This window comes from Vanacampus margaritifer, chromosome 13 (genome assembly GCF_051991255.1).
Source record: "Vanacampus margaritifer isolate UIUO_Vmar chromosome 13, RoL_Vmar_1.0, whole genome shotgun sequence".
Taxonomy (NCBI): domain Eukaryota; kingdom Metazoa; phylum Chordata; class Actinopteri; order Syngnathiformes; family Syngnathidae; genus Vanacampus; species Vanacampus margaritifer.
In genome coordinates this window covers 2,517,030-2,542,724 of record NC_135444.1, presented here as the reverse complement: position 1 = coordinate 2,542,724, position 25,695 = coordinate 2,517,030, and the positions used below count along the sequence as shown (strand labels likewise).

The 25,695-nt window shown below is 39.7% G+C and overlaps 1 protein-coding gene across 3 annotated transcripts in view; it reads left to right on the top strand.

The window, feature by feature from the left end:
- LOC144062957 (contactin-associated protein-like 4) overlaps window positions 1-25,315 on the top strand; it is a 118,104-nt gene extending 92,789 nt beyond the window's left edge. For 2 of the 3 annotated variants that reach the window (XM_077584787.1, XM_077584789.1), the window contains 6 exons: window positions 5,220-5,444; window positions 7,861-7,994; window positions 8,215-8,302; window positions 18,998-19,213; window positions 19,998-20,069; window positions 20,682-21,826. In XM_077584787.1, the coding sequence (XP_077440913.1) occupies window positions 5,220-5,444; window positions 7,861-7,994; window positions 8,215-8,302; window positions 18,998-19,213; window positions 19,998-20,069; window positions 20,682-20,866 (920 nt within the window). In that variant the 3' untranslated portion in view covers window positions 20,867-21,826. Of the gene's footprint in view, window positions 1-5,219; window positions 5,445-7,860; window positions 7,995-8,214; window positions 8,303-18,997; window positions 19,214-19,997; window positions 20,070-20,681; window positions 21,827-24,677 lie in introns of those variants that run through there. The other variant, XM_077584788.1, reaches the window with a different exon arrangement.
- The last annotated feature ends 380 nt before the right edge of the window (window positions 25,316-25,695 follow it).

Here is a 25,695-nt window from a genome sequence, read left to right as displayed (position 1 = left end):
TAAATGTTATTTGTCTTCTGCATCCTCTGCTCCTCACACCAACTACCTTCATGTCCTCTTTAACTACATGCATAAACCTCCTCTTTGGTCTTCCTCTAGACCTCCTGCCTGGCATTAGGAAACTCAGCATCCTTCTACCATTATACTCACTATCTCTCCTCTGGACATGTCCAAACCATCTCAATCTGGCCTCTCTGACTTTATCTCTAAAGCCTCTTACATGTGCTGTCCCTCTGATGTACTCATTCCTGATTCTATCTTTGGTTACTCCCAAAGAGAACCTCAGCATCTTCATCTCTGCCACCTCCAGCTCTGCCTCCTGCTTTTTCCTCAGTGGCACTGTCTCCAGACCCAACAACATCGCTGGTCTCACCACAGTTTTATAAACCTTTCCTTTCATTTTAGCTGAAACTCTTCTATCACACATCACACCTGACACTTTTCTCCACCGGTTCGAGCCTGCCTGTCCACGCATCTTCACTTCTTTTCCACACTCTCCATTGCTCTGGACTGTTGACCCTAAATACTTAAACTCCTCCACCGTCTTGGTCTCTTCTCTCTGTAACCTCAGTCTTTCACTTGGGTCCCTCCTATTCACACACAGATTCTCCGTCTTGCTACGGCTAACCTTCATTCCCCTCCTTTCCAGGGCAAACCTCCACGCCTTTAGCTTCTCCTCCATCTGTTCCCTGCTCTCACTACAGATCACAATGTCATCGGCAAACATCATAGTCCATGGAGATTCCTATCTAACCTTTTCTGTCATCATGTCCATTACCATAGCAAACAAGAAGGGGCTCAGAGCTGATCCCTGATGTAGTCCCACTTCCACTTTGAACTCCTCCGTCACACCTACAGTACACCTCACCACTGTCTTACAGTCCTCATACATGTCCTGCACCACTTGAACATACTTCTCTGCCACTTAATACTTCCTCATAGGGGGGGGGGGGGGGGGCATGAAACTATGCTCATGCTCATACTAATGTTCACCTCTGCCCTCAGTCTAGCTTCAACGACTCTTTCCCATAGCTTCATTGTGTGGCTCATTAGCTTTATTCCTTTGTAGTTGCCACAACTCTGCACGTCTCACTTGTTCTTAATAATGGGCACCAGCACACTTCTCCTCCATTCCTCAGGCTTCTTCTCACTATCTAAGATCCTTTTGAACAACCAAGTCAGAAATTCTACTGCTACGTGTCCTACCTCCACAGGTTTATCATCAGGACCAAGGGCCTTTCCACTGTTCATCCTCTTCAATGCCCTTCTCACAGCATCCTTACTAATCTTTGCTACTTCCTAGTCCACAACAGTCACCTCTTATACTCTTCGTTCGCTCTCATTTTCCTTATTCATCAACTCTTCAAAGTACTCTTTCCATCTTCCCATCACACTACCGGCATCTGTCAACACACTTCCATCCTATCCTTCATTACCCTAACCTGCTGCATGTCTTTCCCATCTCTCTCTCTTTGCCTTGCCAACCTGTATAGATCAGTCTCTCCCTCCTTACTGTCCACACAAGTCACCGTAAGCCGCTTGTTTGGCCTTTGCCACTTCTATTTTCACCTTACGCTGCATTTTCCTGTACTCCTGTCTATTTTCTTCAGTCCTTTCAGTGTCCCACTTCTTCTTAGCTATCCTCTTTCTCTGTATCCACTTCTGCACCTCCTCATTCCACCACTAAGTCTCCTTATCTCCTTTTTTCCAGTCGACACACCAAGGACTGTCCTACCTGTCTCCCTGATCACATTTGCTGTAGTTGTCCAGTCATCTGGAAGCACTTCCTGACCATCCATGTCTCAACTCCTTCCTGAAAGTCATACAACACTCTTACTTTTTCAGCTTCCACCATTTCATCCTCTGCTCTGCCTTTGCCATCTTTGTCTTCTTCACCGCCAGAGTCATCCTACACACTCCCATCCTATGCTGTCTGGCTACACTCTCACCTACCATTACTTTGCAGTCGCTGATCTCCTTCAGATTACACCGTCTACACAAGATGTAGTCTACCTGTGTACTCCTACCTCTACTCTTGTAGGTCACCCTATGTTCCTGCCTCTTCTGGAAGAAAGTATTCACAACAGCCATTTCCATTCTTTTTGCAAAGTCAAGCGCCATCTGTCCTTCTGCATTCGTCTCCTGGATACCAAACTTGCCCATCACCTCTGTTTCCTGCATCAACATGTCCATTGAAGCCTGTACCAATGACAAATCTCTCACTTCTAGGGATGCTGTGCATCATTTCAAGGTCCAACCAAAAGGTCTCCTTCTCCTCCAGCTCACATCCTACCTGTGGCACAATACCCACTAACACCATTGATCATCAAACCTTCGATTCTTAGATTCAGGCTCATCACTCTATCTGACACTTTTTTTTACCTCTAGGACATTATTAACAAACTCCTCCTTCACGATAACTCCTACTCCATTTCTCTTTCTATCTACACCATGATAAAACAACTTGAACCCTGCTCCTAAACTTCTAGCTTTGCTCCCTTTCCACCTGGTCTCCTGAACACACAGTATGTCCACCTTCCTCCTGTGCATCATGCCAACCAGCTCTTTACCTTTTCCTGTCATAGTGCCAACATTCATAGTCCCTACTCTCAGTCCCAGACTCTTGGGGTTCTTGGTCTTCTATTTCTTCCTATGAACACACCTTCCTGCTCTCCTTCTTTGACCAACAGTAGTCCAGTTTCCACCAGCCACAGCACTGTCCTGAGTTTTTATTTTGACTTTTGAAATCCACGCAATAAATGTTCTCAAAATTACATTACACAGTAGAGCTCGTGATTTTTTATTTTTAATCAATTTCTGTCTGAACTGTTTTTTTTATCCCGCTTATTTAGATGAATACATTTTGTGAAAAATATGTCACTGTGCCTCTTCTGTTTGCATTTGATAATTTTATATAGCATCACTACTAATTGATGCATTTCTAATTTGATACACATCTGTTTAATATCACTTAAGCATAAAATGAGAAAACGTAAATAGTCATAGTGTGTTGTAGAATTTTTAAAAGAGTAACGGGAAATATAGCATGGCATATCGTTATCGTGATAAAAAATAGCCTATATTGTAATAGAAGAATTATTCCATATTGTCCAGCACTACATGACATTAATTTGTATTAGATAAACCTCTTGTTGAATGTACATGCATCTTCTCCAACTCAAAATGTAAAATATGTCCTCACATTTAAAAGTGTTAAAATAAACAATTGTCTAAAACAGAGTTGCAGCGCAATCTTACAAACGAAGGGGGAAAAACACCCACCATGATGTGATAACAATCTACAGTGTAGGTGTCAAACTCCGGTCCTGGAGGGCCGCATTCCTGCAGGTGTTGGATGTTTCCGTTCTCCAACACAGCTGATATATGATCAGCTCATCAGCAAGCTCTGCATAAGCCTGATAACGATCCTGCTGATTGGAATCAGCTTGTGTTAGAAGAGGGGAAACCTCCAAAACCTGCAGGACTGCGGCCCTCGAGGACCGGAGTTTGACACTTACACTGTAGCCTTTCAAGCGTGGCTTATCAAACATGTAGACATTTTTCTGTTAACTAGAGAGGCAACAATTAAGCGATGAATCAACAACTAATCAATTATCAAATACTATTTTGATAGTCAAGTTAATTGTTTATTGACCTTGTTTAACTTAGAATTGTGCTAATACTCAGCCTCTCTCCAGTAAATGTCGTCCTCCATGAAAGCATATGGTTTAAAATAAGACATTTTAAACCATATGCTTTTACTTTGGAAAACAATGAAAAACATTTTGCGCCCCATTTTCTGATGGATTTAAAGCAACACTAAGGAACTTTCAGTTTATGTTGATTATGGCGGTGCCATATGGACGAAAGTAATGTTATGCCTGAAGGAAGATCACATTTGATGAGGACAAGCGCATTGCGTTTTTTCGGGTGTCGACATTCAAATTGACTTCCGTCTTTGTAATGAATGGGTAACGGGGGGAAGTGACATATTCCATAAAGCATTCAGCGCATTTGTAGTTTTTTGTGTGACAGTGCTCCTACCATCCTCCTCAAAGTTACTTAGTGCCAGTAAAAAATATACAGACCCCCTCAGGCCATGGCAAAGGTATCATTCAACTAGGTTTAAGTCGATGTTTCATCAGAACAGTTATGAAAATATTTTATGAAGGTTGAAAAGTTCCTTAGTGCTACTTTAAGGACTAAACCAGGAACTGAATTATAGTTAGTTTCTGTTTTTGCATATTCTGCACACATATCCTGCTTTTGAATAAAGGATAGAAATAAAAATCTAAGTTTTTAATCTGATTCATCGATTAATTGGTGTAATAATCAAGATTATTCATTTATTGAAATAATCATGAATTGCAACCAGTGTACTTGCATTTTTATAATTTATATTGATATTATTATAATTCCCTCAGATTACATTGCACCCAATGATGCATGCAAACTGTACCTCTGTAGAGGATTTATTGCTCATTGAAAATTAAGAAACATTAATATTCATTTGTGTGACAAACTGAGTCAGGTTAAATTACCATAAGACACAATTATGTTAAGTTACCATGACCCGGTGCATTAATGAAAGGAAACGTGATCCTTCTGAAGAAGATCCTCCAGTCAGCAGATGTCAGACTGACCCTGAAGCACAGTCCTGTCCACTTTGACACTGTCTCGTTTTTCAAGAGAGACTTTGAAAACACCAACATGAAAACGCTTTTCAGAAGGTCAAGCATAAAACTTACTTTAAAGGACTCTTCTACCCCATTATGTAATTTTGCATTAAATGTAATTCTTCACTGGCCTAAAAATAGTGAGAAAATGTCAAAATGCAGGAGTTGAAGTAGAAAAAAAAGGTAAAATTCTGTTAATTTAATAAAAAAATATTGTCAGGAGTAATTTAATAGTGATAATTATCATGTTTCATAGTGTTATAATGTTCCAATTAAATAAAATCAATTATTTACTACATACAGTATGCATATACTATCATCAAATTATGAGTGATGCTATTTACCCTACGTAGTAAAACTTCACCTAATTTATTATGATTACATTTCACTAACATGCATTTCTTTCTGTTGAGATACTTACAAGGGTAGAAAAATCATATAGTGAAACAAATTAGACTCAGCAAATTCCATGTGACAAATGAAAGCAGTTCCTTTCCAGGATGACTGGAGACCCAACTTACTGGAAATTCTAATCTGTTTTAGTGATTTCTGCCAACTTCGTGTCGACAACCTCCATAGGATATACTCTTAAGGAGCCCTTTGAACTGAGCCAAAACCATAGTGCCTTGCCTTCATCTATCTTCTCTAAAATGACACTGAGAGGAGAAAATATCTCCCTGAACTTCAGGACTAGACAGACTCCTGCGCTGCTCCTCTTTGTCAAGTCAGTCTACAGGGAATATATCGCCCTGCTCATCAACAGACACGGTAAGAGCACTCATTGCATGGTAAAGTAAAATGGATCCCCACTTGTGGATTAGGCTATTTAGGCCCGAGCTTAACTGTGAATAATGAATTTCCACAAATAATTGACACTCCCCTCAAGGGGACACTCCCCTCTTTTTCTTGTTCAATGTTGTGCATTTCTTGTGTGCAAGATTTAAAAAACAACATCATGGTAAATATTGTGTAGTAAAAATTAAATGAAATATTATTTTAAAAACATTTCAGGACTAAATTATAATAATGGCTTATATGCAGTAAGTTTAAACAAACATCTGCAAACATTTCTCTCTGTACCACCAAAAAATACAGTATACATCAACAACTATGAAATAAAACGTAATTTAAATCACCAGTATTGAAATTGAACGAGAAACAACGTTTTTCGGACTGATTGTTCTTTATAAAGTAGAAAGGTCAAAATATTTTGTACTCTTCTCTTGTGTTGCCTCACGTCATATTGAACTTTTGCACGTGACATCACCGCCCTCATGGGAACGCCCCCTCCGGGACGCTGGACGGCAAAAGAACCAGTCGCCTTTATTGCAACCATTGAATCTTGTACAGCGTAAAGTCCTTCATCTAATCAATGATCTCATAAAATGGTCATATGTTGCTGTGCGGTCGGTTGTACAGATAGACAAGGGAGTAAACCAAATATTGCTTTGTTATCGCCAACCGACTAATGAAGGCAAAAGACGTTGGTCGATGGATAGCAGCAATCCACAGAAAGGACTGGCGGCCCCCAAAGTATTCACGGATTTGCAGTGATCATTTTTTGCAAGGTTAGTAGATCAATTTTACAAGTAAACGTACACTCTAATAACAGAGGTGTCGAATTACGTGTTTCAAATCACACTAAGGAGCCAAATAGTTAGTGTCCATTCCAACTGCACGTACACACATCTTAGTTTTAAAATGTACCTTCAAAACTATTAAGTGCATTTGACTGTTTAATAATGGGGGATTTTGTCTTTGTTCTTGGAGTTTTTCACTCTGGAGCCGGTCGGAATCATATTCATGAAATGACTGCATAGCTTGCCTCTACGCTAGTCTTTTTTTCCCCATGCTGGTCAACATAACATCATCATAGGGTTTCAATACAGAACGGAATGTGTAAGTTTTACCTTTGCATTATGAGGTATATTGTCCCCCGGTGTGAGCGTAGCATCTCGTCCCAGAGTCCGCCAGCGACGAGCGTTTGAATCAGCTCCGGTGTAAGGAGGAGAGCCGGTTAGACACCGGCATTGAATACATGATGATATAGGTCGTGTGTTGTGAATTTTGGCAAAGTCGGCGATTTAATTAACTTGGTAAAAACAGCAGGCGACAGAATTTAAGGGGCTGTTTTCAAACTAGAAATCTCCAACTTAAGTAAATATCGAGCTCTATGAGTCCCGACTAAATGTGCAACTTTGACTGACAGGCGACCTTCAGTTGAAGTAGTAATTCCATGGCTCTATGGGCAATAATAACTTTTAATCTGTAAAATAACAGTAGATAAGTCACTAAGTTGCTCCGGGTCATATCCACTTCCATTCAACAATCATTTCCTTCCGTCGTCCGTCATAGGGCAGTCACGTGATCACGTGACGTCGGTGCAAATGGTCAATTGCGCTGAAGTTTGGAGAAATGTATATAAAACAAATATACACTCAATTATTAAATTACAGAAAAAGTGATTGGAATAATTAATAAGGTTGGCCACAGAGAATCAACTAATCAATTATTTATAGGATCTGGTATTTTAAAATTTATGGACATCATGTATGTGAAAACTGGAAATGTTTTTTCGCATTTGTGTTACTTTTTTTTTTTTTAATAAGAGAAGGAAACTCTAATATAAGTGGTTTATTTATGTTTGAAACATGTGAAGTGAGGGCCAGCATAAATTACACGTGTCAGTTTTGGGTGTAAAATTGTGGAACTGACTTGATGATGCAATGTAGCTTGGGGTTTAAGATTTTTTTTTAATGTTATATAATTATTGCTTATGGTGCTACTGATCAAATGTAAATCATTCAGGAATTATAATGTGAATATAGTATTCATTTATTTTTGCTGTGTTTTGATTCTAGGTGAAACATGGGACTGTATAGGCAATAATAAGCCTGGTGCTTCAGCCTATTCCTTTTTCAGTTAATTGATTTGTTGAAAGGATGTTTGTGGTTTCTTTTCTGTACCATGTATGGAACTGAAATAAAACCATCCATCCATCCATCCATTCATTCATTCATTCATCCATTCATTCATCCATTCATTCATCCATTCACAATTCTGATGATGGTGATGGTATTGGTGATAATGAATAGGCTTATATCATTTTGAACACTACATAATTTTTGTTTTATACCAGTTTATTTATTGAATTGTTTTTGTTGTTTGTTTTTTGGTTGGTTAGGTGAACTGGAGTTAAAGTACAAGTTGCACAACAGCAGAGACGTGGAAGTGTTTGCAAGCAATGTCATGAACCTGGCAGATGGACGCCTGCATGCGGTGGCTATTAAGCGGCAAAGAGACTCCATCTCCATTCAGGTACATGCAGCTGCTTCCCATAAATTAACTGAACAATAGCTCCATATGCAGTAGCCTTATTCTTTCATGTTGTTTCTGCTGTTGTGCACAATAAAACATAGCAAAATGCCCATTGTTCGGAAACAGTTTAGGTTACATTGGTGATTTTTTTTTCACAGCTGTCTTTTAAAGTTCCTTGAGACAACATTTGAAGGTGAAATAATGATATATTGTTTCATAGATTGACAAGAATGACAGTGAGAGCTTCATGTTGACATCTGATGTAGAATTCAACAGCATCAACTCCATTATTCTGGGAAGAGCACGTGGTAAGTGAGGAAAACTTGTACAATTTTGATGTACGGTACACTTTTTGTTTTGCCATTTGGATTGTTGCCTTCCTTTTCTTTTTCCTTTTTTTTGCTGATTGCTGTTGTAGTCTGAGTAAGAATAATGGCTACCTAAAGTCTTCATAGCAGGAGCTTTTATCACGTTCATGGTCACATAAGAAGCACTTTACTCCAAAAATATGACATAAGAAACCAAAGAAATCACTTAAGATGGAGTCACCCTCTTACATTAATTATGTATTAAAAGCACTTTGAGCCACGTGGGCGAGTGAAGTTACGTACATAACATAATAACAGCACTGTTATTTTTTCCTCTAATGCAAAAGTTCAGACATAATGTGTACTGTATGTTAGTGGCATTTTGCTTAGTGTCAGTGTCTTTATACTTCATGTGTGCCTACCAGTGGCCTTCAATATATGGTTGCGATAATAACCTTAGACTAGAGCTGCGAGCAGCTATAAAGGGCCCTCGCAACCCTGGCCACATTGGGATACTGTCACATAGGACAAGAACCTTTTCTAAAATATAAATGTCTTTGCCATGCCTTTTGTGTGAAACATTTTCACCCTGGTTTCCACCCTCAAAAACAGCATAATTTTTCATTGAAAAGAGTGCATCATAACGGCAACACCATGCAACAAAAAAAAAAGCTTTTGATAACTTTTTATCTTAAACGTCTGAAGATGAAACATGCCTAAATTCTGTAGGAGTTTGTTAAACTATGACCTCTATAAATGCCCCCAAAAAGGCGACAAATTCCAAAGTAAATCAAAATGGGGAACTTTCTGTAAGGTTTAGCTATATGACTACTAAAGATATATATATTTTTTTACTTACGTCAAGGGTTGTTATGAATGCCTCCAAATGTTTGTGGCTTGAGGTGAAACGTACAACCGCAAAAGCTTCATTAAGAAGGAATTTCGAGAAAAATTGTGCACAAGTCCCAGAATAAATTCAAAATTAACTTACTGTTAAGTTTTGCATTTAGCTCCAAAAGACTTGTTTGTCGGTATTGGGCTGATAGATATGCCTCTCAATTTTCACAAATCTAGTTGAAATGTACAACCAGGAATGTTTCCTAAAAGTAATTTAGAAGGCACTATTGAGCCATTTATTGAAAATTGCACAAGAAATATCAAAAATTTTGATGTTCATGCCAGATATGATCTAAAGTTTCATGAGTTTTGCCCATGTTTATACCCTCAAAAACAGCATTTTCATTTTATTTTTATTTTCTAGTTTATTTAATTTTATTTATGTTGTTTAATTTAGGGACAATGCAATCAGACATAGATACGAAGCAAAGCTTACAGCTGATAATTTACAACTTTTCATTTTAAACATCTTAAGATGAAACATGACAACTTAAAGGTTAAAGCACCACTGATTGCCACGCCCATCCAAGTGGGGTGAAATTTGTTCTCTGCATTTGACCCATCCACTAAGGGCGCGGTGAGCAGCAGCAGGGGCTTGCACTCGGGAATCATTTGGTGATCTAACCCCCAAATTCCAACCCTTAATGCTGAGTGTCAAGCAGGGAGGCAAACAGGTAAATTTTTGTAGTCTTTGGTATGATCCGGCTGGGATTGAGCCCACGACCTCCCAGTGTCAGGGCGGACACTCTACCACTAGGAACTAGGACACTGAGCTGGTGTAACTTTGGAGACGATTGGATACATTTTGTAGGATTTTGTTAAAATATGACCTATTAAAGGTCCAAAAAATGGCGACAAATTTGAACGTAAAGTTAGCATATGGCTCCAAAATAATTTTTTGTACGACAAGGGCTGTTACATATGCCTCCAAATTTTCGTGCCTCTAGATGATTCATACAACCGAGAAAGATTCGTTAAGAAGGAATTTTGCAAAAATTTATGCCCCACTCCCATCATAATAGGATGTCAACAACTTTTTGATTCCCCCCACCCCCTAATGTTGTCCCAGGTGTTGAGATGGTATAGCCCAAATTTGAAGTAAATCGGGTCTGTCTAGGACAGTGGCTCTCCACCGCGGTCTTCGAGTACACCTATCCAACCTGTTTTGAATGTCTCCTACAGCCAACACAAGTGTTTCAAACGATCAGCTTATCAGCAAGCTCTGCATAAAGGTAACGATACTCAGCTGTGTTGGCTGAGGGAGACAGAGGATAATAATAATAATAAGAATTCCTACAAAAACAATGGACCTTTTTCCACACTTTCGCATTTTGTGGCCGCAAATACATAATTGTGATTGTGACTTCCGGTGTGGTGCACAGTGACTGTAACAATGATGCAGGCTAAGAATAAAAGCCACTGTATTGTACCGGGATGCTCTTCCTGTGTTTTAAACTTTATTAAAACAGCCTTATCTTTCATTTCATTCGTTTCACTACGACACAGAACTAAAATGGAAGTGGATTTGAGCGATTCGGCGGGAGGAAGGACCACATTTTATTATCAGGAAAGGGCAGCATGCAAGTCTACAGTAGCATTTCACCTCCATGGATTTTGTGTTGGGACTAAAGCAGAGGTGGGCATCGAGGGCCGGAGTCCTGCAGGTTTTGCATGTTGCCCTTCTCCAACACAGCTGATATATGATCAGCTCATCAGCAAGCTCTGCATAAGCCTGATAACGATACTGTTGATTGGAATCAGCTTGTGTTGAAAGTGAGAAACCTCCAAAACCTGCAGGACTCCGGCCCTCGAGGACCGAGATTGCCCACCTCTGGACTAAAGTGTCAGGCGCCTGAAACCCGAGGCTGTTCCAAGTCTTTTCCCTTGGAAAAACTTAACACCGCCGAGGGAATCTGTGTTTGATCAATGCCGCAAACAAGTTGCAAGTTACAAGCGAGTTGCTCATCCAGTACATATTGGGACTATGACACGCGTACAAAAACACAAACACACATCACACGTTACCATCATCATCATTGAAAACAGACTATAGTACTTAAATAAGGTCCTTTACATCCTTACTATGAATTAGACAACAGTTAGCATCCATCCATCCATCCATTTTCTTCAGAATATTTCTTTAGAATATTTCAAGTGGTCATGAAATTTTCTTTACATACTTAACTGGTCTTATCTGTGATTATGAATTAATTTTCTTGGCAATTGCAGGCATGGAGCAGCTGGTCCTAATAAGCTCTTCAAAGAGCATGAGACTACAGTTTAAGTATTACTTGTACATACTGACAATATGAACATAACGTATATATTAAGTTTATATTCAATAGATTTGAGTTTATGACATTCTGTGACTTGCCGTCCTTATATCGCTCTCAACCTACTGCTGATCCCCTGTGACACTCACAGTGGCTACTTGCCTCTTAGAAATCCTGTTTGATGCCTCGCAATGGCGAGTACTGTTCAACTGTTGGTCACATGGCATAAGAATGGGAACAGCATTAAGATAACTATTTGAGTAACAGTTGTAATTGATCTACAATTTTTGGGGGCCGGATTTCTGGATCAAACACCTTTTGCTGTTCAGCACTTGTCTGAGAATAATAGCAAGTTACACAAAACGGATACTGAAACATTTAACAGTTGCATTCAAAAATATATCGATGTCAATTAAATGTTCACCTGTAGTTGTCATAATGCATTTTAGATACATCATGAAATTTCACACCAAAATTGTAATGTGATTATGATTCTAATAGTTTAATAGTAATCAATTTCCATGTCTCCTACAGCCAACCCAGGCGTTTCAAACGATCAGATATATTAGCAAGCTCTGCAAGAAGCCTGATAATGATCCTCAACTGTGTTGGCTGGGGAGACATAGAAAACAAGCTGGATAGGGGTACTCAAGGACCGGGGTTGAGAACCAATGTGTCAGTGCACTCAAGAATAATTAACCTATGTTTGAAACAAGAGCTGTAACCTATAAAAAATCTGAGTTGCTCTGTATATTTGTTTTATTAGTTCATGGTAACCTATTACCCTGCCTTCCATTTGTGAGTCGAAAGACTGAGGCCATCATATTGGTATCAAATATGCTGACTTTATATGCAGTACTGTCAGTCCCTGCCATTCCTGTCATCTATAAGATTAATTCATAAACCAAGAAAGAAGAAGTTTTCGTAGGAAGAGACACAGGTGAAGCAAAAATGAGCTAGGCAGTATACACTTAGATATACGGGGAATCTGCTGCTTTAAATTCCCTTTTAAAAACTTTTTCATTGTCAGTTTCTTTTCCAATGTCTGGATCAATAATTAAGAGATTTACTGTAATAGAAGAAAGGTTAATTTTGTTGTCTTAAATGCAAAAATCCATAAGAGTACTTGAAAAGAATGGCCTAAATGTATTTTTGTGCCTCCGTACTATGTCCCACTTTGGTTCATTTTATAAAACACTTTTGCTCATTAAATAATAATAATAATAATAAACATTCAACTAAAAATGTCAAATATTGACGTTTAGATTTTAGGGAAACAACTTTAAGCCATTAATACCTTGTTATTTTATAAATGGACCAGATATATAATAAGAATGTATTTGCCTCTTATTGCACTTAAAGTTGTGTTCCTATATCCTAAAGTGAACAAATTAAACATTTTGAGTAGATTTTTTTTATTATTATTATTATTTAATGGGCAAAAGTGTTTTATAAAATAAATAAATTTATTTTGTTTTGCTTTCTGATCCAAAAAACGATTCAATCTGTGCCTCAAATCCGCGATCCGATCCGAACCATGACTTTTGTGATCCTTTGCTGTCACTGTCAGTACTTACTGGTAATCTTTCCTGTCCTGTTTGTGGGGGCGCTAATCCCTAAATGGTGGTAAAGTAGGCAGAAGCAGGGCGAAGAACTAGTGTCTAGACACTATTGGTGAAGAAGAACAGTCGGCAAGTTTTTACTGTCACTCACATACTGAATATTGTGATATATCACTGAGAAAATTTCTGACAGTATATTAAATATCGTAGATATCTTGTATCGTGATATTATCGTTACCGTGGGCCACATATCGTCACAGTATCGAATCGTGAGTTACCCGTATCGTCCCACCCCTAACTTCAAATGAGGTAAGAAAAACGCCGCCTCTCCCCTCTCCAAAGAAACTGTGGAGTGTGCAGGGTCCGCACGCTCTACTAGGGAAGATAAAAGATGATCACTGGGAAAAAAAAATTCTTTGGATTTACTTAATTTGAATGCGTACATCGGTCCCACACAACCATTTTGTGTTCAGCTGACAAGATTTTATCTCTTCCTCCTTGCTTGATTATTGCTTGTCACAACCACACGTTTAAATTGGGTTAAGATTGTTTAAAAGAATCATGTTGATTCAACACATTTTTCTTTAACTGCAACATCAATGTATTATGTTTGAAAAAAAATGCATAAAAAAACACTTAATAGTCAGATGAAAGCCAAAACATTCGTATTGAACATTATTGAAAATGGCATCTTTCATACATTAAAGTGCAACATTGGAAGAAGAAAAAAGACAAAACTGCAGTGCCATAACTCGATTAATTAAAAATGTTCATCAATTAAATTGCTTCACAGTTGTAGTTCCAAAGCAGGACAGAAAATATCATATGTACATAACACAACAATAAAAATGTTTGTTGCAGTGCCAAAATGGTATAAACATCATTTGTACACAAATGTCAACAATAACAATGGAAAAACTTCATTTCAGTTGGAGAGGCCAAAATTGGACGGAAAATGCCATCAATTGTACACAATCTTCAACAATGAAAAAACTGTTTCACAATTGCAGAGCCAAAACAGGAACAAAAATGGCATTATGTGCAACAATTCAATAAATTAATTTTCAAACAGGCAAAACAACAAACAGTTAATCATTAGCAGTGCAGCTTTTCTACTCAAAGAGCCTGTTTTTCAGATTGAGTGAGACAGTTTACCTACATCCAGTCCCTTGGCCGCTGCCGAAATGGTGAATTCGGTACCACTCGAAGCCAGGCACACACCACTTGCGGTCTTTTTTCCACTTCTTCTGCTTGTCTTGTTGGGTAAACTATAGCGTCCCACATTTCCGGTAGAAGCCAAAATAGACATTACATTTGACAAAATCAATTAAATCATGTTCGCAACGCATAAGACACACATACATTCAACATCCACCACAAACACTTTGACTTAAGCTGATTAAATCATGTTGATTTACAGAACGTAAATGAATTGGGTAGCATCTACTAAATTTAAAGACCTGGTATTTCTCATTTTTTCAGTGTGGTTGCAGTCAGAGTAAAACAGGCAGGGCTCTTTATACTCATTTGGGCATTGGTGGAGCATGTAAGATGTAGAAAAAGCTTTAACATTACTTTTTTAAACGGCACAATGCACCTTTAAATGAGGTAAAATGCATATAATGTATTTTTTTTTATTGCTTTATTTAACAAATTGAAATCAAAAGCCAAAGCATATAATGTATTTGGTGCGGAAATTTCGAACCTCTATGCAAATGATCCTGATTGATAAATGTCTAATTCACTAACAGCAGCGCTAATTGCCACACGCAGTTTGATTGACACCGATCACGCCACAGCATCATTTCATTTGCATGTGATGCATGTGTGCACGTGTGCACATTTATGCCCACATCAATCTCTGAAATTATCAAAATGATCGCACCAATAATTCTTCTCCGCTCATGACTTAATGAGGAAAATGCTTATGTCCATAAACTGTTTTCTGGAAGTCCCACTTGCAACTCTTCGGTCTAAGATCGCGTTCTAAGAATTTCATATTTCTCTCAACTGCTATTGTTCTGCCATGGTGTTCTTTATGCAAATCCAGCATTGCCTTGTGTGGTAAGTCAGCTGTCAAACATCGTGAGTGTATTTGCACTGGTATATTATTAGTGCAATATCCTTTGTGAATACGAAATTAAGAGGGAGCAAACTGCGGGCGCAAATGAAGACCAATTTATGGTGCTATCAGTGGATGCAATGCATTCTTTGTCTATTTGGCCCCTAGTGTACAATTAGAACAAAATAATATGAGCCAAGGATAAACGCTTTGTGGCTCATCAAAGGATGCTAGCTAATCGAACACACTCACACCCAAAATCTGCGTATACTATTCATTTACTGTTCAACCACTGAGTCCCAAGTCTACTTGAATTGGTTATAATTGGACTTTTGCCCAAAAACACATAGTCAAAAAAAAAAGAAAAATCCAATTTAATAACAATAATAAATGTAGTGCATAAGCTATATAGCGCTTCTGTTAGGGTCAGGCGTGGTTGTGGACCCAAGTGCAGGGTAGCAGAGCAAGTCCAAAAAGGTAGTTTAATGAAGCAAAAATTAGGTGGTGAACAAGGCACTGCCTGACAGAACAAAAACAACAAAATCTGTAATCAAAACGACACACTAATTGGCGTGGCAGGGAGACAGCTAGACGTGGGGGGAACGAACAAGACGTGACGACAATGGGCTGACAAGCACTGAACAAAAGACAGGAGTCTAATGCTGCATTTGAGGATGGTCGGAAGTCTAATATATCCAAGTTGTTTTTTCCCAGTTCTGACCTGAAAGCCTTCGTGATCTGTGTTTCCAAAGGGGTCGTCATTGTAGAGTGATGTCACTTGTAGTCCGTCGTTGAAGTCGGGGTCGTTTTTTTCCCTTTTTTTGGGGAATTTGGAAAGTGGAATTTCCGAGTTCAAGGGAGCGTTCCTTCCGACCATCCTCAAATGCAGCATAATTACAATTACACACTAACTAATTACACAAGGGACACCAGGACGAGACACAAGTGGCTGAGGATACTGATTGGTTAACACACAGAGGAGGGAAGGAAGACAAGCACAGGTGAACAAGATCACATTTAATGAGAAAAAGGGAGACACAAGAAAACTTAACAAAACAGACCACAACCAACCAAAGGAAAACAAGAACATAAAACCCCAAAGCACTTTACCAAGCCTCATATAAAAAACTTTTTAAAAGATATCTGAGCGTACACCAACGTGCTAAGGCACCCATGTGAACCTAGGTTTTCCTTTTAGTTTAAAATAACTTACTTTAACCTCAATGATCCCTCATCGTAAACTTTCAGATGGCAGAACCCAGGGTCTTCTTATGGACCAATTTCCAGCTGCTAGCTAGCGTGAAGCCACTAACGTGTATTTTTGTCTCCAGTCCGTCATCCAAGTTTGCAAACTCTCCTGCTAAGATGCCAGAGGCCAACATTAAGTAAACAAAGGTGTTAATACAATGCCAAGCTGGGCTTTACTGTGCTTACTGCTTAACAGTGGAACTGCTGGCTCATTTGATTGCAGCACGCTTTCACATACATGTTGTAGCAACGTTCACGTTCACGTTCAACGTTAAGTTTGTTGGTTTTCTATAGGTCTAAAGGGCCATGAAGTAACAAAAGAGATGACAGGACACTGGGGGGCAGGGAAGAGGGAAGCGAGAAAGCAAACTGTAAGCTACGCTCCATTTAGTGTAGTTGTTTTCACGTGGTTACGGCCAACAGTAATCTTTTTTGCTTTCATTGAAGAGTTTGTTGCTAGCTTGGCACTTAGCCCGATTTATTCTGCAACGCTACAATACGTCACACATAATGAGATGTAAATGTTGCCAGTCAAACATTCTTCTGTGACAATATACGTGGCAATATACTATGACTCGAATCCGAAATATAATCGCGAGCGGTGTGCAGAGGTGGGTAGAGTAGCCAAAATTTGTGGTCAAGTAAGAGTAACGTTACTTCATAAAAGAAAATCACTCAAGTACAGGGAGTCCTCAAGTTACGGTGGAGTTCTGTTCCTACGCTGGTGATGTAACCCGAATTTCGACTTGAGTCAGATTTCGCTGTTAAAGTCGATATTGACTTCAAAATACTTGGTATAGTAATGAATAAAAAAAAATAAATACATATATTCATATATATATATATATATATTATATAACCAATATTTCGTGTTTTCGCACGGACATTCATTTCTGATGGATGGCAGAGCGGAGCTAATTCAAATTTAAACACGAAAATGTGAACTGACCTGCTCAATGGACGTCCGTTGCTGGAGGTAACAACAACACAACTTTAAATAACTTTAAATAACTTTAAAACCGAGTGATTCCTGTGGGCAATTAACGAGGAAAAAAAGGTGCTACAAACAAGGCACGGGCGCCATAAAGTCGAAATGACGGAGGTCCCGTACAAATTAACTCGAGGACTCCCTGTACAAGTAAAAAAGCATTCGCTGAAAAGAATACTGAAATCATAAAATAAAATAAACTTTTTGAGCTCGAATAACAGTGCAAGCTGACACGTTAGCCCAAGCATGCACAATCTATTCACACAATTCTAGTGTAACTCGCTTGGCACTGCCTCCCAGTCTAACGATCATAGGTGGCAGTTTCTAGCAAAGTAAGGATAGCGTTTCTTCTTCACACATCTACTCAAGTAAAAGTAAAAAGTAGTGTGTGGTAAAACTACTCTTAGAAGTATTTTTTTTCTTCAAAAAGTTACTCAAGTAAATGTAATGGAGTAAATGTAACTCATTACTACCCACCTCTGGTGGTGTGGGAGGGAAAGAGTGTTTTTTGTGTGTGCGTGTTATTAAAAAAGTAAAAAGTTTTATGTTTTCAATCAAGTCAGCTTTTTATGTACCTCATTTCCTTAGCGTTCAAATAAGGTTCTAAGCTGGTAGCGCTCTGCACTCACAAACTGGAGGTATGGTCTAGGTCAGAGGTGGGCATCGAGGGCCAGAGTCCTGCAGGTTTTGCATGTTGCCCTTCTCCAACACAGCTGATATATGATCAGCTCATCAGCAAGCTCTGCATAAGCCTGATAACGATCCTGTTGATTGGAATCAGCTTGTGTTGGAAGTGAGAAACCTCCAAAACCTGCAGGACTTCGGCCCTCGAGGACAGAGATTGCCCACCTCTGGTCTAGGTGCAGGTTTGATTCCAAAACCCTCACCCCCATTAATTTTTTTTTTGTTTTTAAGTCGATCCTGGGACCAAAAAAGTTTGGTCTTACAACTTAATGTCATTATTTACTCACTGGTCAAATAAGATGTCAAAAGAGTTATGTTCTTTTTGTTTTATGTTCTACCTATTAAGAGGAGGTACACGATAAAACAGTTACTGTATAGTGTATATCATCTAATTCGCAACTGAAGCAATTAATGTACAGTAGTTGTAGTAAAAAAAAAAAGAAAGCACACACACACAATGATTTATGTCAGTGTTTCTCAGCCCTGGTCCTCATGGCACACTATACAGCCTGTTTTCCATGTCTCCCTATTCCACACGCAGGTAAGGTTCGTTATCAGGCTTCTCCAGAGCTTGCTCGATGAGCTCTCATTGGAATCACCTGCGTGTGGAACAGGGAGACATGGAAAACAGACTGGATAGTGTGCCCCGAGGATCAGGGTTGAGAAACACTATTTTATGTGACATTACCGACCTGTACTTGCACATTCACTGTTGAGAAAATTCTGCTGTGTAATAAAAGTTAGTAAATCAAGACAGTTTCTAGTTTGTTTGTTTTTTCTGTATTGTCTGATGTTTTTTTTCTTCTATTTTGTCTCCCGAATGTGAACTTTGACTAAAATCTCCTTGTTAAAAACATGTTTTAAGGTTAAAAAGTTACTATTCACAGTGCCTTCAAAAAACGCTGAAGACAGTCAAAAACAAATCATCGGTTGATGCAAACTCATATCCCCTTGTCTCTTTTTATCCGTCTGTGTCTCCAGAGGTTGATATGGTTGACATGAAGCTGACCAGGTTGGCCACTCTTGGCTTCACCGGCTGTCTGTCAGCAGTTGAATTTAACTCCATCAGTCCTCTGAAAGCGGCTCTGCTCCAACCTGACAGCCATGTAGCCATCACAGGCCCACTGACACAGTCAAATTGTGGTTCTCTGTCCTCTGCTAATTCCCATTCATCAGAAACGACACATTCTTTACCAGGTATACGTATTGTTGTGCCACCCATGTTTATTTTGTGTATAATCCGTTCGACGTTGTTGCTATAGCAATCTGTCAGATGGGTCAATAATGTGTCAGCATTGAACAGGGCCAGATTGGATTTGGACACTTGATAAAAAACAGTCTGGACAGTCAGCCCTAAAAATCGGATTTGAGGAGGAATCCGATTTGCTTGCAGTCTGAACGCAGACAAAAACACTTTACAATGGAGTGGATACATTATTCATGCACTCACACATTCACACTGTGGTGGTGGTAAGCTACTTAAGTAGCCACAGCTGCCCTGAGGCAGGCTGACGGAAGCGTGGCTACCAGTGTGCGACTACGGCCCCTTCGACTACCACCAAACATTCGCACCTTCATACACCAGTGTGAGTAGCACTGGAGGCAATTTGTGTTGAAGTGCCTTGCTCATGTACACAATGGCACATGACTTGGGAAGAGCGGGGATGGAAAAGCCGACCTTCTAGTTACTGAATACAATACAGTATAAATATAAAATATAGTATCCATTCATCCATTATCCGTAACGCTTATCCTCACTGGGGTCGCGGGTGTGCTGGAGCCTATCCCAGCTATCTTTGGAGGAGAGGCGGAGTACACTTTGAACTGGTCGCCAGTCAATCTTAGGGCATACAAATAGACAATCGTTCACACCGTAGTATATCTGTATAAAATATGCATTAGTGTCAACAACATTGCTTCCACAAGCTACAGATTTTGTTCACTTTTTTGGTCTTCATCTTCTTTTTCGCATTGTCTCCAGACCCACCTGCTTCACTGGATCCAGGTCTTCCCTTAGTCAATACCATCAGGAGTGGCTCAGCTCTAATTGGAGGTAACATGTCATATGCTTAAAGTTCTAAAGAAATAATTTCAGGAGGATACATTGCTTTTCGTAAAGAAAACATAGATGGGTTCAGTATTTGGACAATGAGTTTTATGACATGAATTATATACAACCACCGCAATAGATCAGTCACAACCACCAATGTACATGGCATACACCATTTATATTCAAAGACAACCCTTTTGGATGGTAAACTGCCTTTAATCCCTCAAATAATTGTATAAATATGACAATACATAAATATATACATGTATCACAATTTCTTAGTGTAAACAATAGACACTACTTGTGTAAAAGTAACACATCTATCAGTGCAATTGTATCAAAATAAAAAAAACATTGTTTGGTGCATGCTTTATTTACAGTTGGTAGGTGCGTAAGAAATTCTACACGCGTGCTTAATGATGTATAGTATAAAACATTATAAAGTACACATGTAGAATCTCGCATATACAGTACGTAGACCTCAACAGAAATGGTATGTTCATGAACATGCCAAAATAACATGTTGATGCTGATCTAACTTAACAAAATATACCTGGCTGTTTGCTTCTTCTGAGGCTGTTTTTATCCCTGTTTACCACATGCCACTGTTTGTAGGTGTTATAGCAGTGGTGATCTTTGCCACTGTGATTGCGTTGGCCGTCATCGCCAGAATCACCTGCAGCAGATTTCAGACGTATCGGAACACGGATGTGAAATCATCACAGTCTGATGTTGTCAACGATGTCCACTTAAGTGGTGAGCCTAATTATTCGAATGCTCACAGTGACAACCCAAATTAGTTTTTCATATAAAGGAAGTTTGACTGACAAGACAAAGTGGCCCTCATCTGTATGTCCTTTATAAGACACTGTATCTGGGAGCCATGGATCTATTATCTATACTTTTTCCAACTTGATTTGTACATATTGTATGCTTTGCATACTGGTAAAATATCAATTGTACGTGGATTCTAGGATGTCGTTATTCTCATTTTAATCATGTGGATCTATATAAAATCATTAACACTTTAATAAGGCACAAATCAACTTGCATATTGTCTGAAATTATTCCAAAACAACTGTTATTGTTACATCACAGGGAGGATTCAAGTGTCTTATCAATTAATGTGATTTTTGATGATGTCATGTTTTTCTGCAAGCTTAATATGTCAAAGGCATTTGGCCAGGACGTGCTACTTCTGCAGTGGAGATTCAGTTATGGACTGTTAGGAGTCTTGCAAACTCCATTAAAAGAGGCAAGAGCCGAGATTCAAACCCACAACCTCAGACTGTGTGGCAGGTGTGCTAACCCATATACGACACTGCGTCTATCAGATTGGGTACCTTGATTTGCTGTCTTTACTATTTTAATACATACTGTATCATACATAATTGTCTAGTTTGGTATTTTTACAAGTATTTGTATTTACATTTGTTATGACATCTTGTCTGGTGGGTTTCTTTAAAAATAATTTTAAAAAATAACTTCAGGGTCTCTTGGGTTCAATATATAATATACATGTGCATTGGATGAAAATTTAAAATGAATAAATAATGCCAGAAATTTGGTTATTTTAGTTTGGCTCGTCATTCATTGCATCTGGAAAAAGATCATCAGCATCAAACGCAGGTGTCACCAATCTTTTAAAAGTGAGAGCTACTTATTGGGTGCTGATAAATGCAAAGGGCTTCCAGTTTTACACACACTTTGGAAATAACCAATTTTCTCAAATTATCTTTAATAGTGTAATTATTGTATGTTATAAATAATTAATTTATTGAAGTGTATGAATCAAGAACACTGATCATTCTAATGATTTCTCACAATATTTAGGAAGCATAAATATCATATATAACACTTAATTTCTATAAATCATTGCCAGTGTTTACATTTTCAAATTATTATTCCTACAACAATCCTAGAAAATCACAATGTCTCATCACTGGTGAGAACAGGCCTGCGGGCTACTTGGGCCAACCTGTTGTCCGGGGACCCCAGGTCTTTAGCGTGTAGGATAACTTATTTTAAGTGCAGATTTGTTCCAAAAATAATGTGACTGTTTGTTCAAAAGAAACACACATTTCTCTTATAGCAGAGTTCCATCCATCCATCACCTACTGCTTATCTGGGGTCGGGTCGCGGGGGCAAAAGTTTTAGCAGGGAAGCCCAGACTTTCCTCTCCCCAGCCACTTCAACCAGCTCCTCCGACGGGATCCCAAGGCGTTCCCAGGCCACCCAAGAGACATAGTCTCTTCAGCGTGTCCTGGGTCGTCCCCGGGGCCTCCCACCGGTGGGACATGCCCGGAACGCCTCTCCAGGGAGGCGTCCAGGAGGCATCCGAACCAGATGCCCGAGCCACCTCAACTGGTTCCTCTCAACGCGGAGGAGCAGTGGCTCGACACTAAGCTCCTCCCGGATGACCGAGCTTCTCACCCTATCTCTAAGGGAGAGCCCGGCTACCCTGCGGAGGAAACTCATTTCGGCCGCTTGTATCCGGGATCTTGTTCTTTCGGTCACGACCCACAGCTCGTGACCATAGGTGAGGGTAGGAACGTAGATCGACCAGTAAATCGAGAGCTTTGCCTTTCGACTCAGCCCCTTCTTCGCCACAACAGACCGATACAGAGTCCGCATCATCGAACTGCGGCCTAGGGTGTCCTGGTGCCAAGTGCACATATGGACACCTATATGTTTTAACATGGTGTTCGTTATGGACAGTCCGTGGCAAGCACAGGAGCCCAATAACAAAACACTTCTCGGGTTCTGGTCGGGGGGGCCGTTCATCCCGATCACACCCCTCCAGGTCTCACTGTTATTGCCCACGTAAGCGTTGGAAGTCCCCCAGCAGAACGAGGGAGTCCCCAGAAGGAGCGCTCTCCAGCACACCATCCAAGGACTTCCAGAAAGGGTGGGTACTTTTTTTGGGTGGCTGCTGTTCGGTGCATAAGCACAAACAACAGTCAGGACCCGTCCCCCCACCTGAAGACGGAGGGAGGCTACCTTCTCGTCCACTGGGGTAAACTGCAACGTACAGGCGTCTAGCCAGGGGTCAATAAGTATGCCCACACCTGCTCTGCGCCTCTCACCGTGGGCAACTTCAGAGTGGAAGAGTCCAACCCCTCTCAAGAGGATTGGTACCAGAACCCAAGTTGTGTGTGGAGGCGAGTCCGACTATATCTAGTCGGAACTTCTCTGCCTTGCACACCAGCTCCTTCCCTGCCAGAGAGGTGACATTCCACCTCTGGTCCCAGCAGACCCTCACTCTTATAGCAAATTTAATTAGTGTATATATAGATTTTTATGTGATTATTTTAATCTTGTTTTTGTTTAGCTAATCATGATACCAATATATTCTGTATTCATTAGATGGCAAGGCCAGTGTCGGACTTTCTGCATTGATGATAAAATGAGGATCTGAAGTCAAACCAATAAACAAACACAGCTTTTCATGTTTTTATTTGCAGTGAAGAATGGTGAAATAATGTGAATACCTTGATTAATCAGACAGGAGTCAGTCTTTTTTTTTTTTTTACTGTTTTTAAGATCAGCCTACCACGCCACATAAATTTTGTAACCAGATTCTAACTTCAGTGCCTTCCCAGCCATAAACCACGTCACTGGTGGCTACTGTCTGAAGGTGCATTTGGATTTGCATTCATCAGTTAGTTGGGAGTGTATTGAGATACGTATTATGTCAGCTACAGACCAGAGATCCAAAACCCTAATATTTGTTATTCAACTGAGTGCATCGACCTACAATTTTTTCCAACCTCTTTTTTGACATTTTAGTTATTCTTTGGTTTAGTTTACTGTTCTGCTGTCAGAGCCACCAACATAATCGGTGGAACTACTCATCACAAGTCTGTTTCTGATTTCTTTAAAGTGCAGGGGGGGGAACAAAAACTTTTCCCTCTGTTTTTATCCGGATAATAGCCGATCAATGGCAGATTAAGAGAGCAGCAAATTTTAATGCTACTTTCTGCATGAGGACCAATATGAAAGCTTGAGGGTCATCATCCACCTGCAACACCCAATGTCGTGCGCTATGCCACAGAGCAAAATCACTGGCACCTAGATTCCAGGCTAAGAGATACTCTGAGAGAACTTAATAAAAATGGGCCCTAATGTTTGCCATTGTATGCCTCATTCTTTCTGGCGTAGGTCACTGCACTTTTAATTTGAATAAATCTTGTCCCTGACTGTCCAGCATTCGACCTAGAGTCAAGGGCACAGACGCACAGTAGATCACCAGGCCTTGCCGCACTCCTGATTACATCTTCAGTATATTTATGCAGTGCAAGTTCCATAGATAAAAGCCTCATGTTTTATTGATACTGATGCACACAGTTGGGATTCATCCCTCAGATAAAGTAGATCAGATCAGCTCACCTCAAACTGAATGTCAGGACTGGAAAAAGGTTGGGGCACAGAACAAAATAAATTCTTATAAATGTACATGAGATAAACATTTTGGATAGATTTTTGTAGGAGCTGAAGACTTCTGATATATCTTTTTGAGTACAATATTATCTTTGAGGTGTTTAATAGTGCTGATATTTCTACAAAATTCAAATATACTACTATGATTTTAGTTATTTATTTTTTCAACAGGGCGGCACGGGAGCTGACTGGTTAGCACATCCGCCTCCCAGTGCAGAGGACATGAGATCAAGTACGAGCTTTGGCCTTCCTGGGTGGAGTTTGCATGTTCTCCCCGTGCTTGCGTGGGTTTTCTCCGGGTACTCCGGTTTCCTCTCACATTCCAAAGACATGCATGGCAGGTTAATTGAGCGCTCCTAATTGTCCATAGGTGTGATTGTGAGTGTAAATGCTTGTTCGTCACTGTGTGCCCTGTAAATGGCTGGCAACCAGTTCAGGGTGTACCCCGCCTACTGCCTGAAGCCAGCTGGGATAGGCTCCAGCCCCCCGCGACCCTTGTGAGGACAAGCGGTTAAGAAAATGGATGGGATGGATTATTTCAACACATTTTGATTTCTCATCAGCAAGCTCTGCAGGAACCCACAGAATAAGGAAGAAGCAGAAGCGTCATTATGTCCAATGGGCGAGTCTGACAATTTCCGTGGCGACCATTTTGTTTTGTTGAAAGACGATTTTCTTCTGTGTTTGAGTTATTGTGATATTGTGATTGATCGTGACAAATAAACACGAAATGAATGGTGGATCATCCAACACAAGAGAAAAAGTGGTACGAAAATTACTGCAGCGTCATCAACTGTTCAAATTGCTCGACTACGATTGACAAACGAACGGCTAAATGCTTCTAAATGCATGGGTTTCATAATCATCTAATGTTCAATGGCCGTCTGAGAAAAGGTAAAGAGGGTGCAAAATTGAATTTTTCATTTTTAGTTTTTTGAATTTCTGAAGAACACCCTTTGACCCATGGGAGGAAAAAGCTTAATGACTATAAAATTCAAAATACTGTGTTCATTGGGTGCTGATTGTATTGTCAGAGGTTCAAGTGGGCACAAGTAAAAAGGGGAAAGGGAATTATGGTGGCGATTGGTTCTAGTTTTTGAACATTAAGCCACATTAAGTTTTTTTTTTCTACATTAAGCATTTTAGACTGTCCGCAAACGAAAACCAATGTGTTGTTCTGTGTATGTTT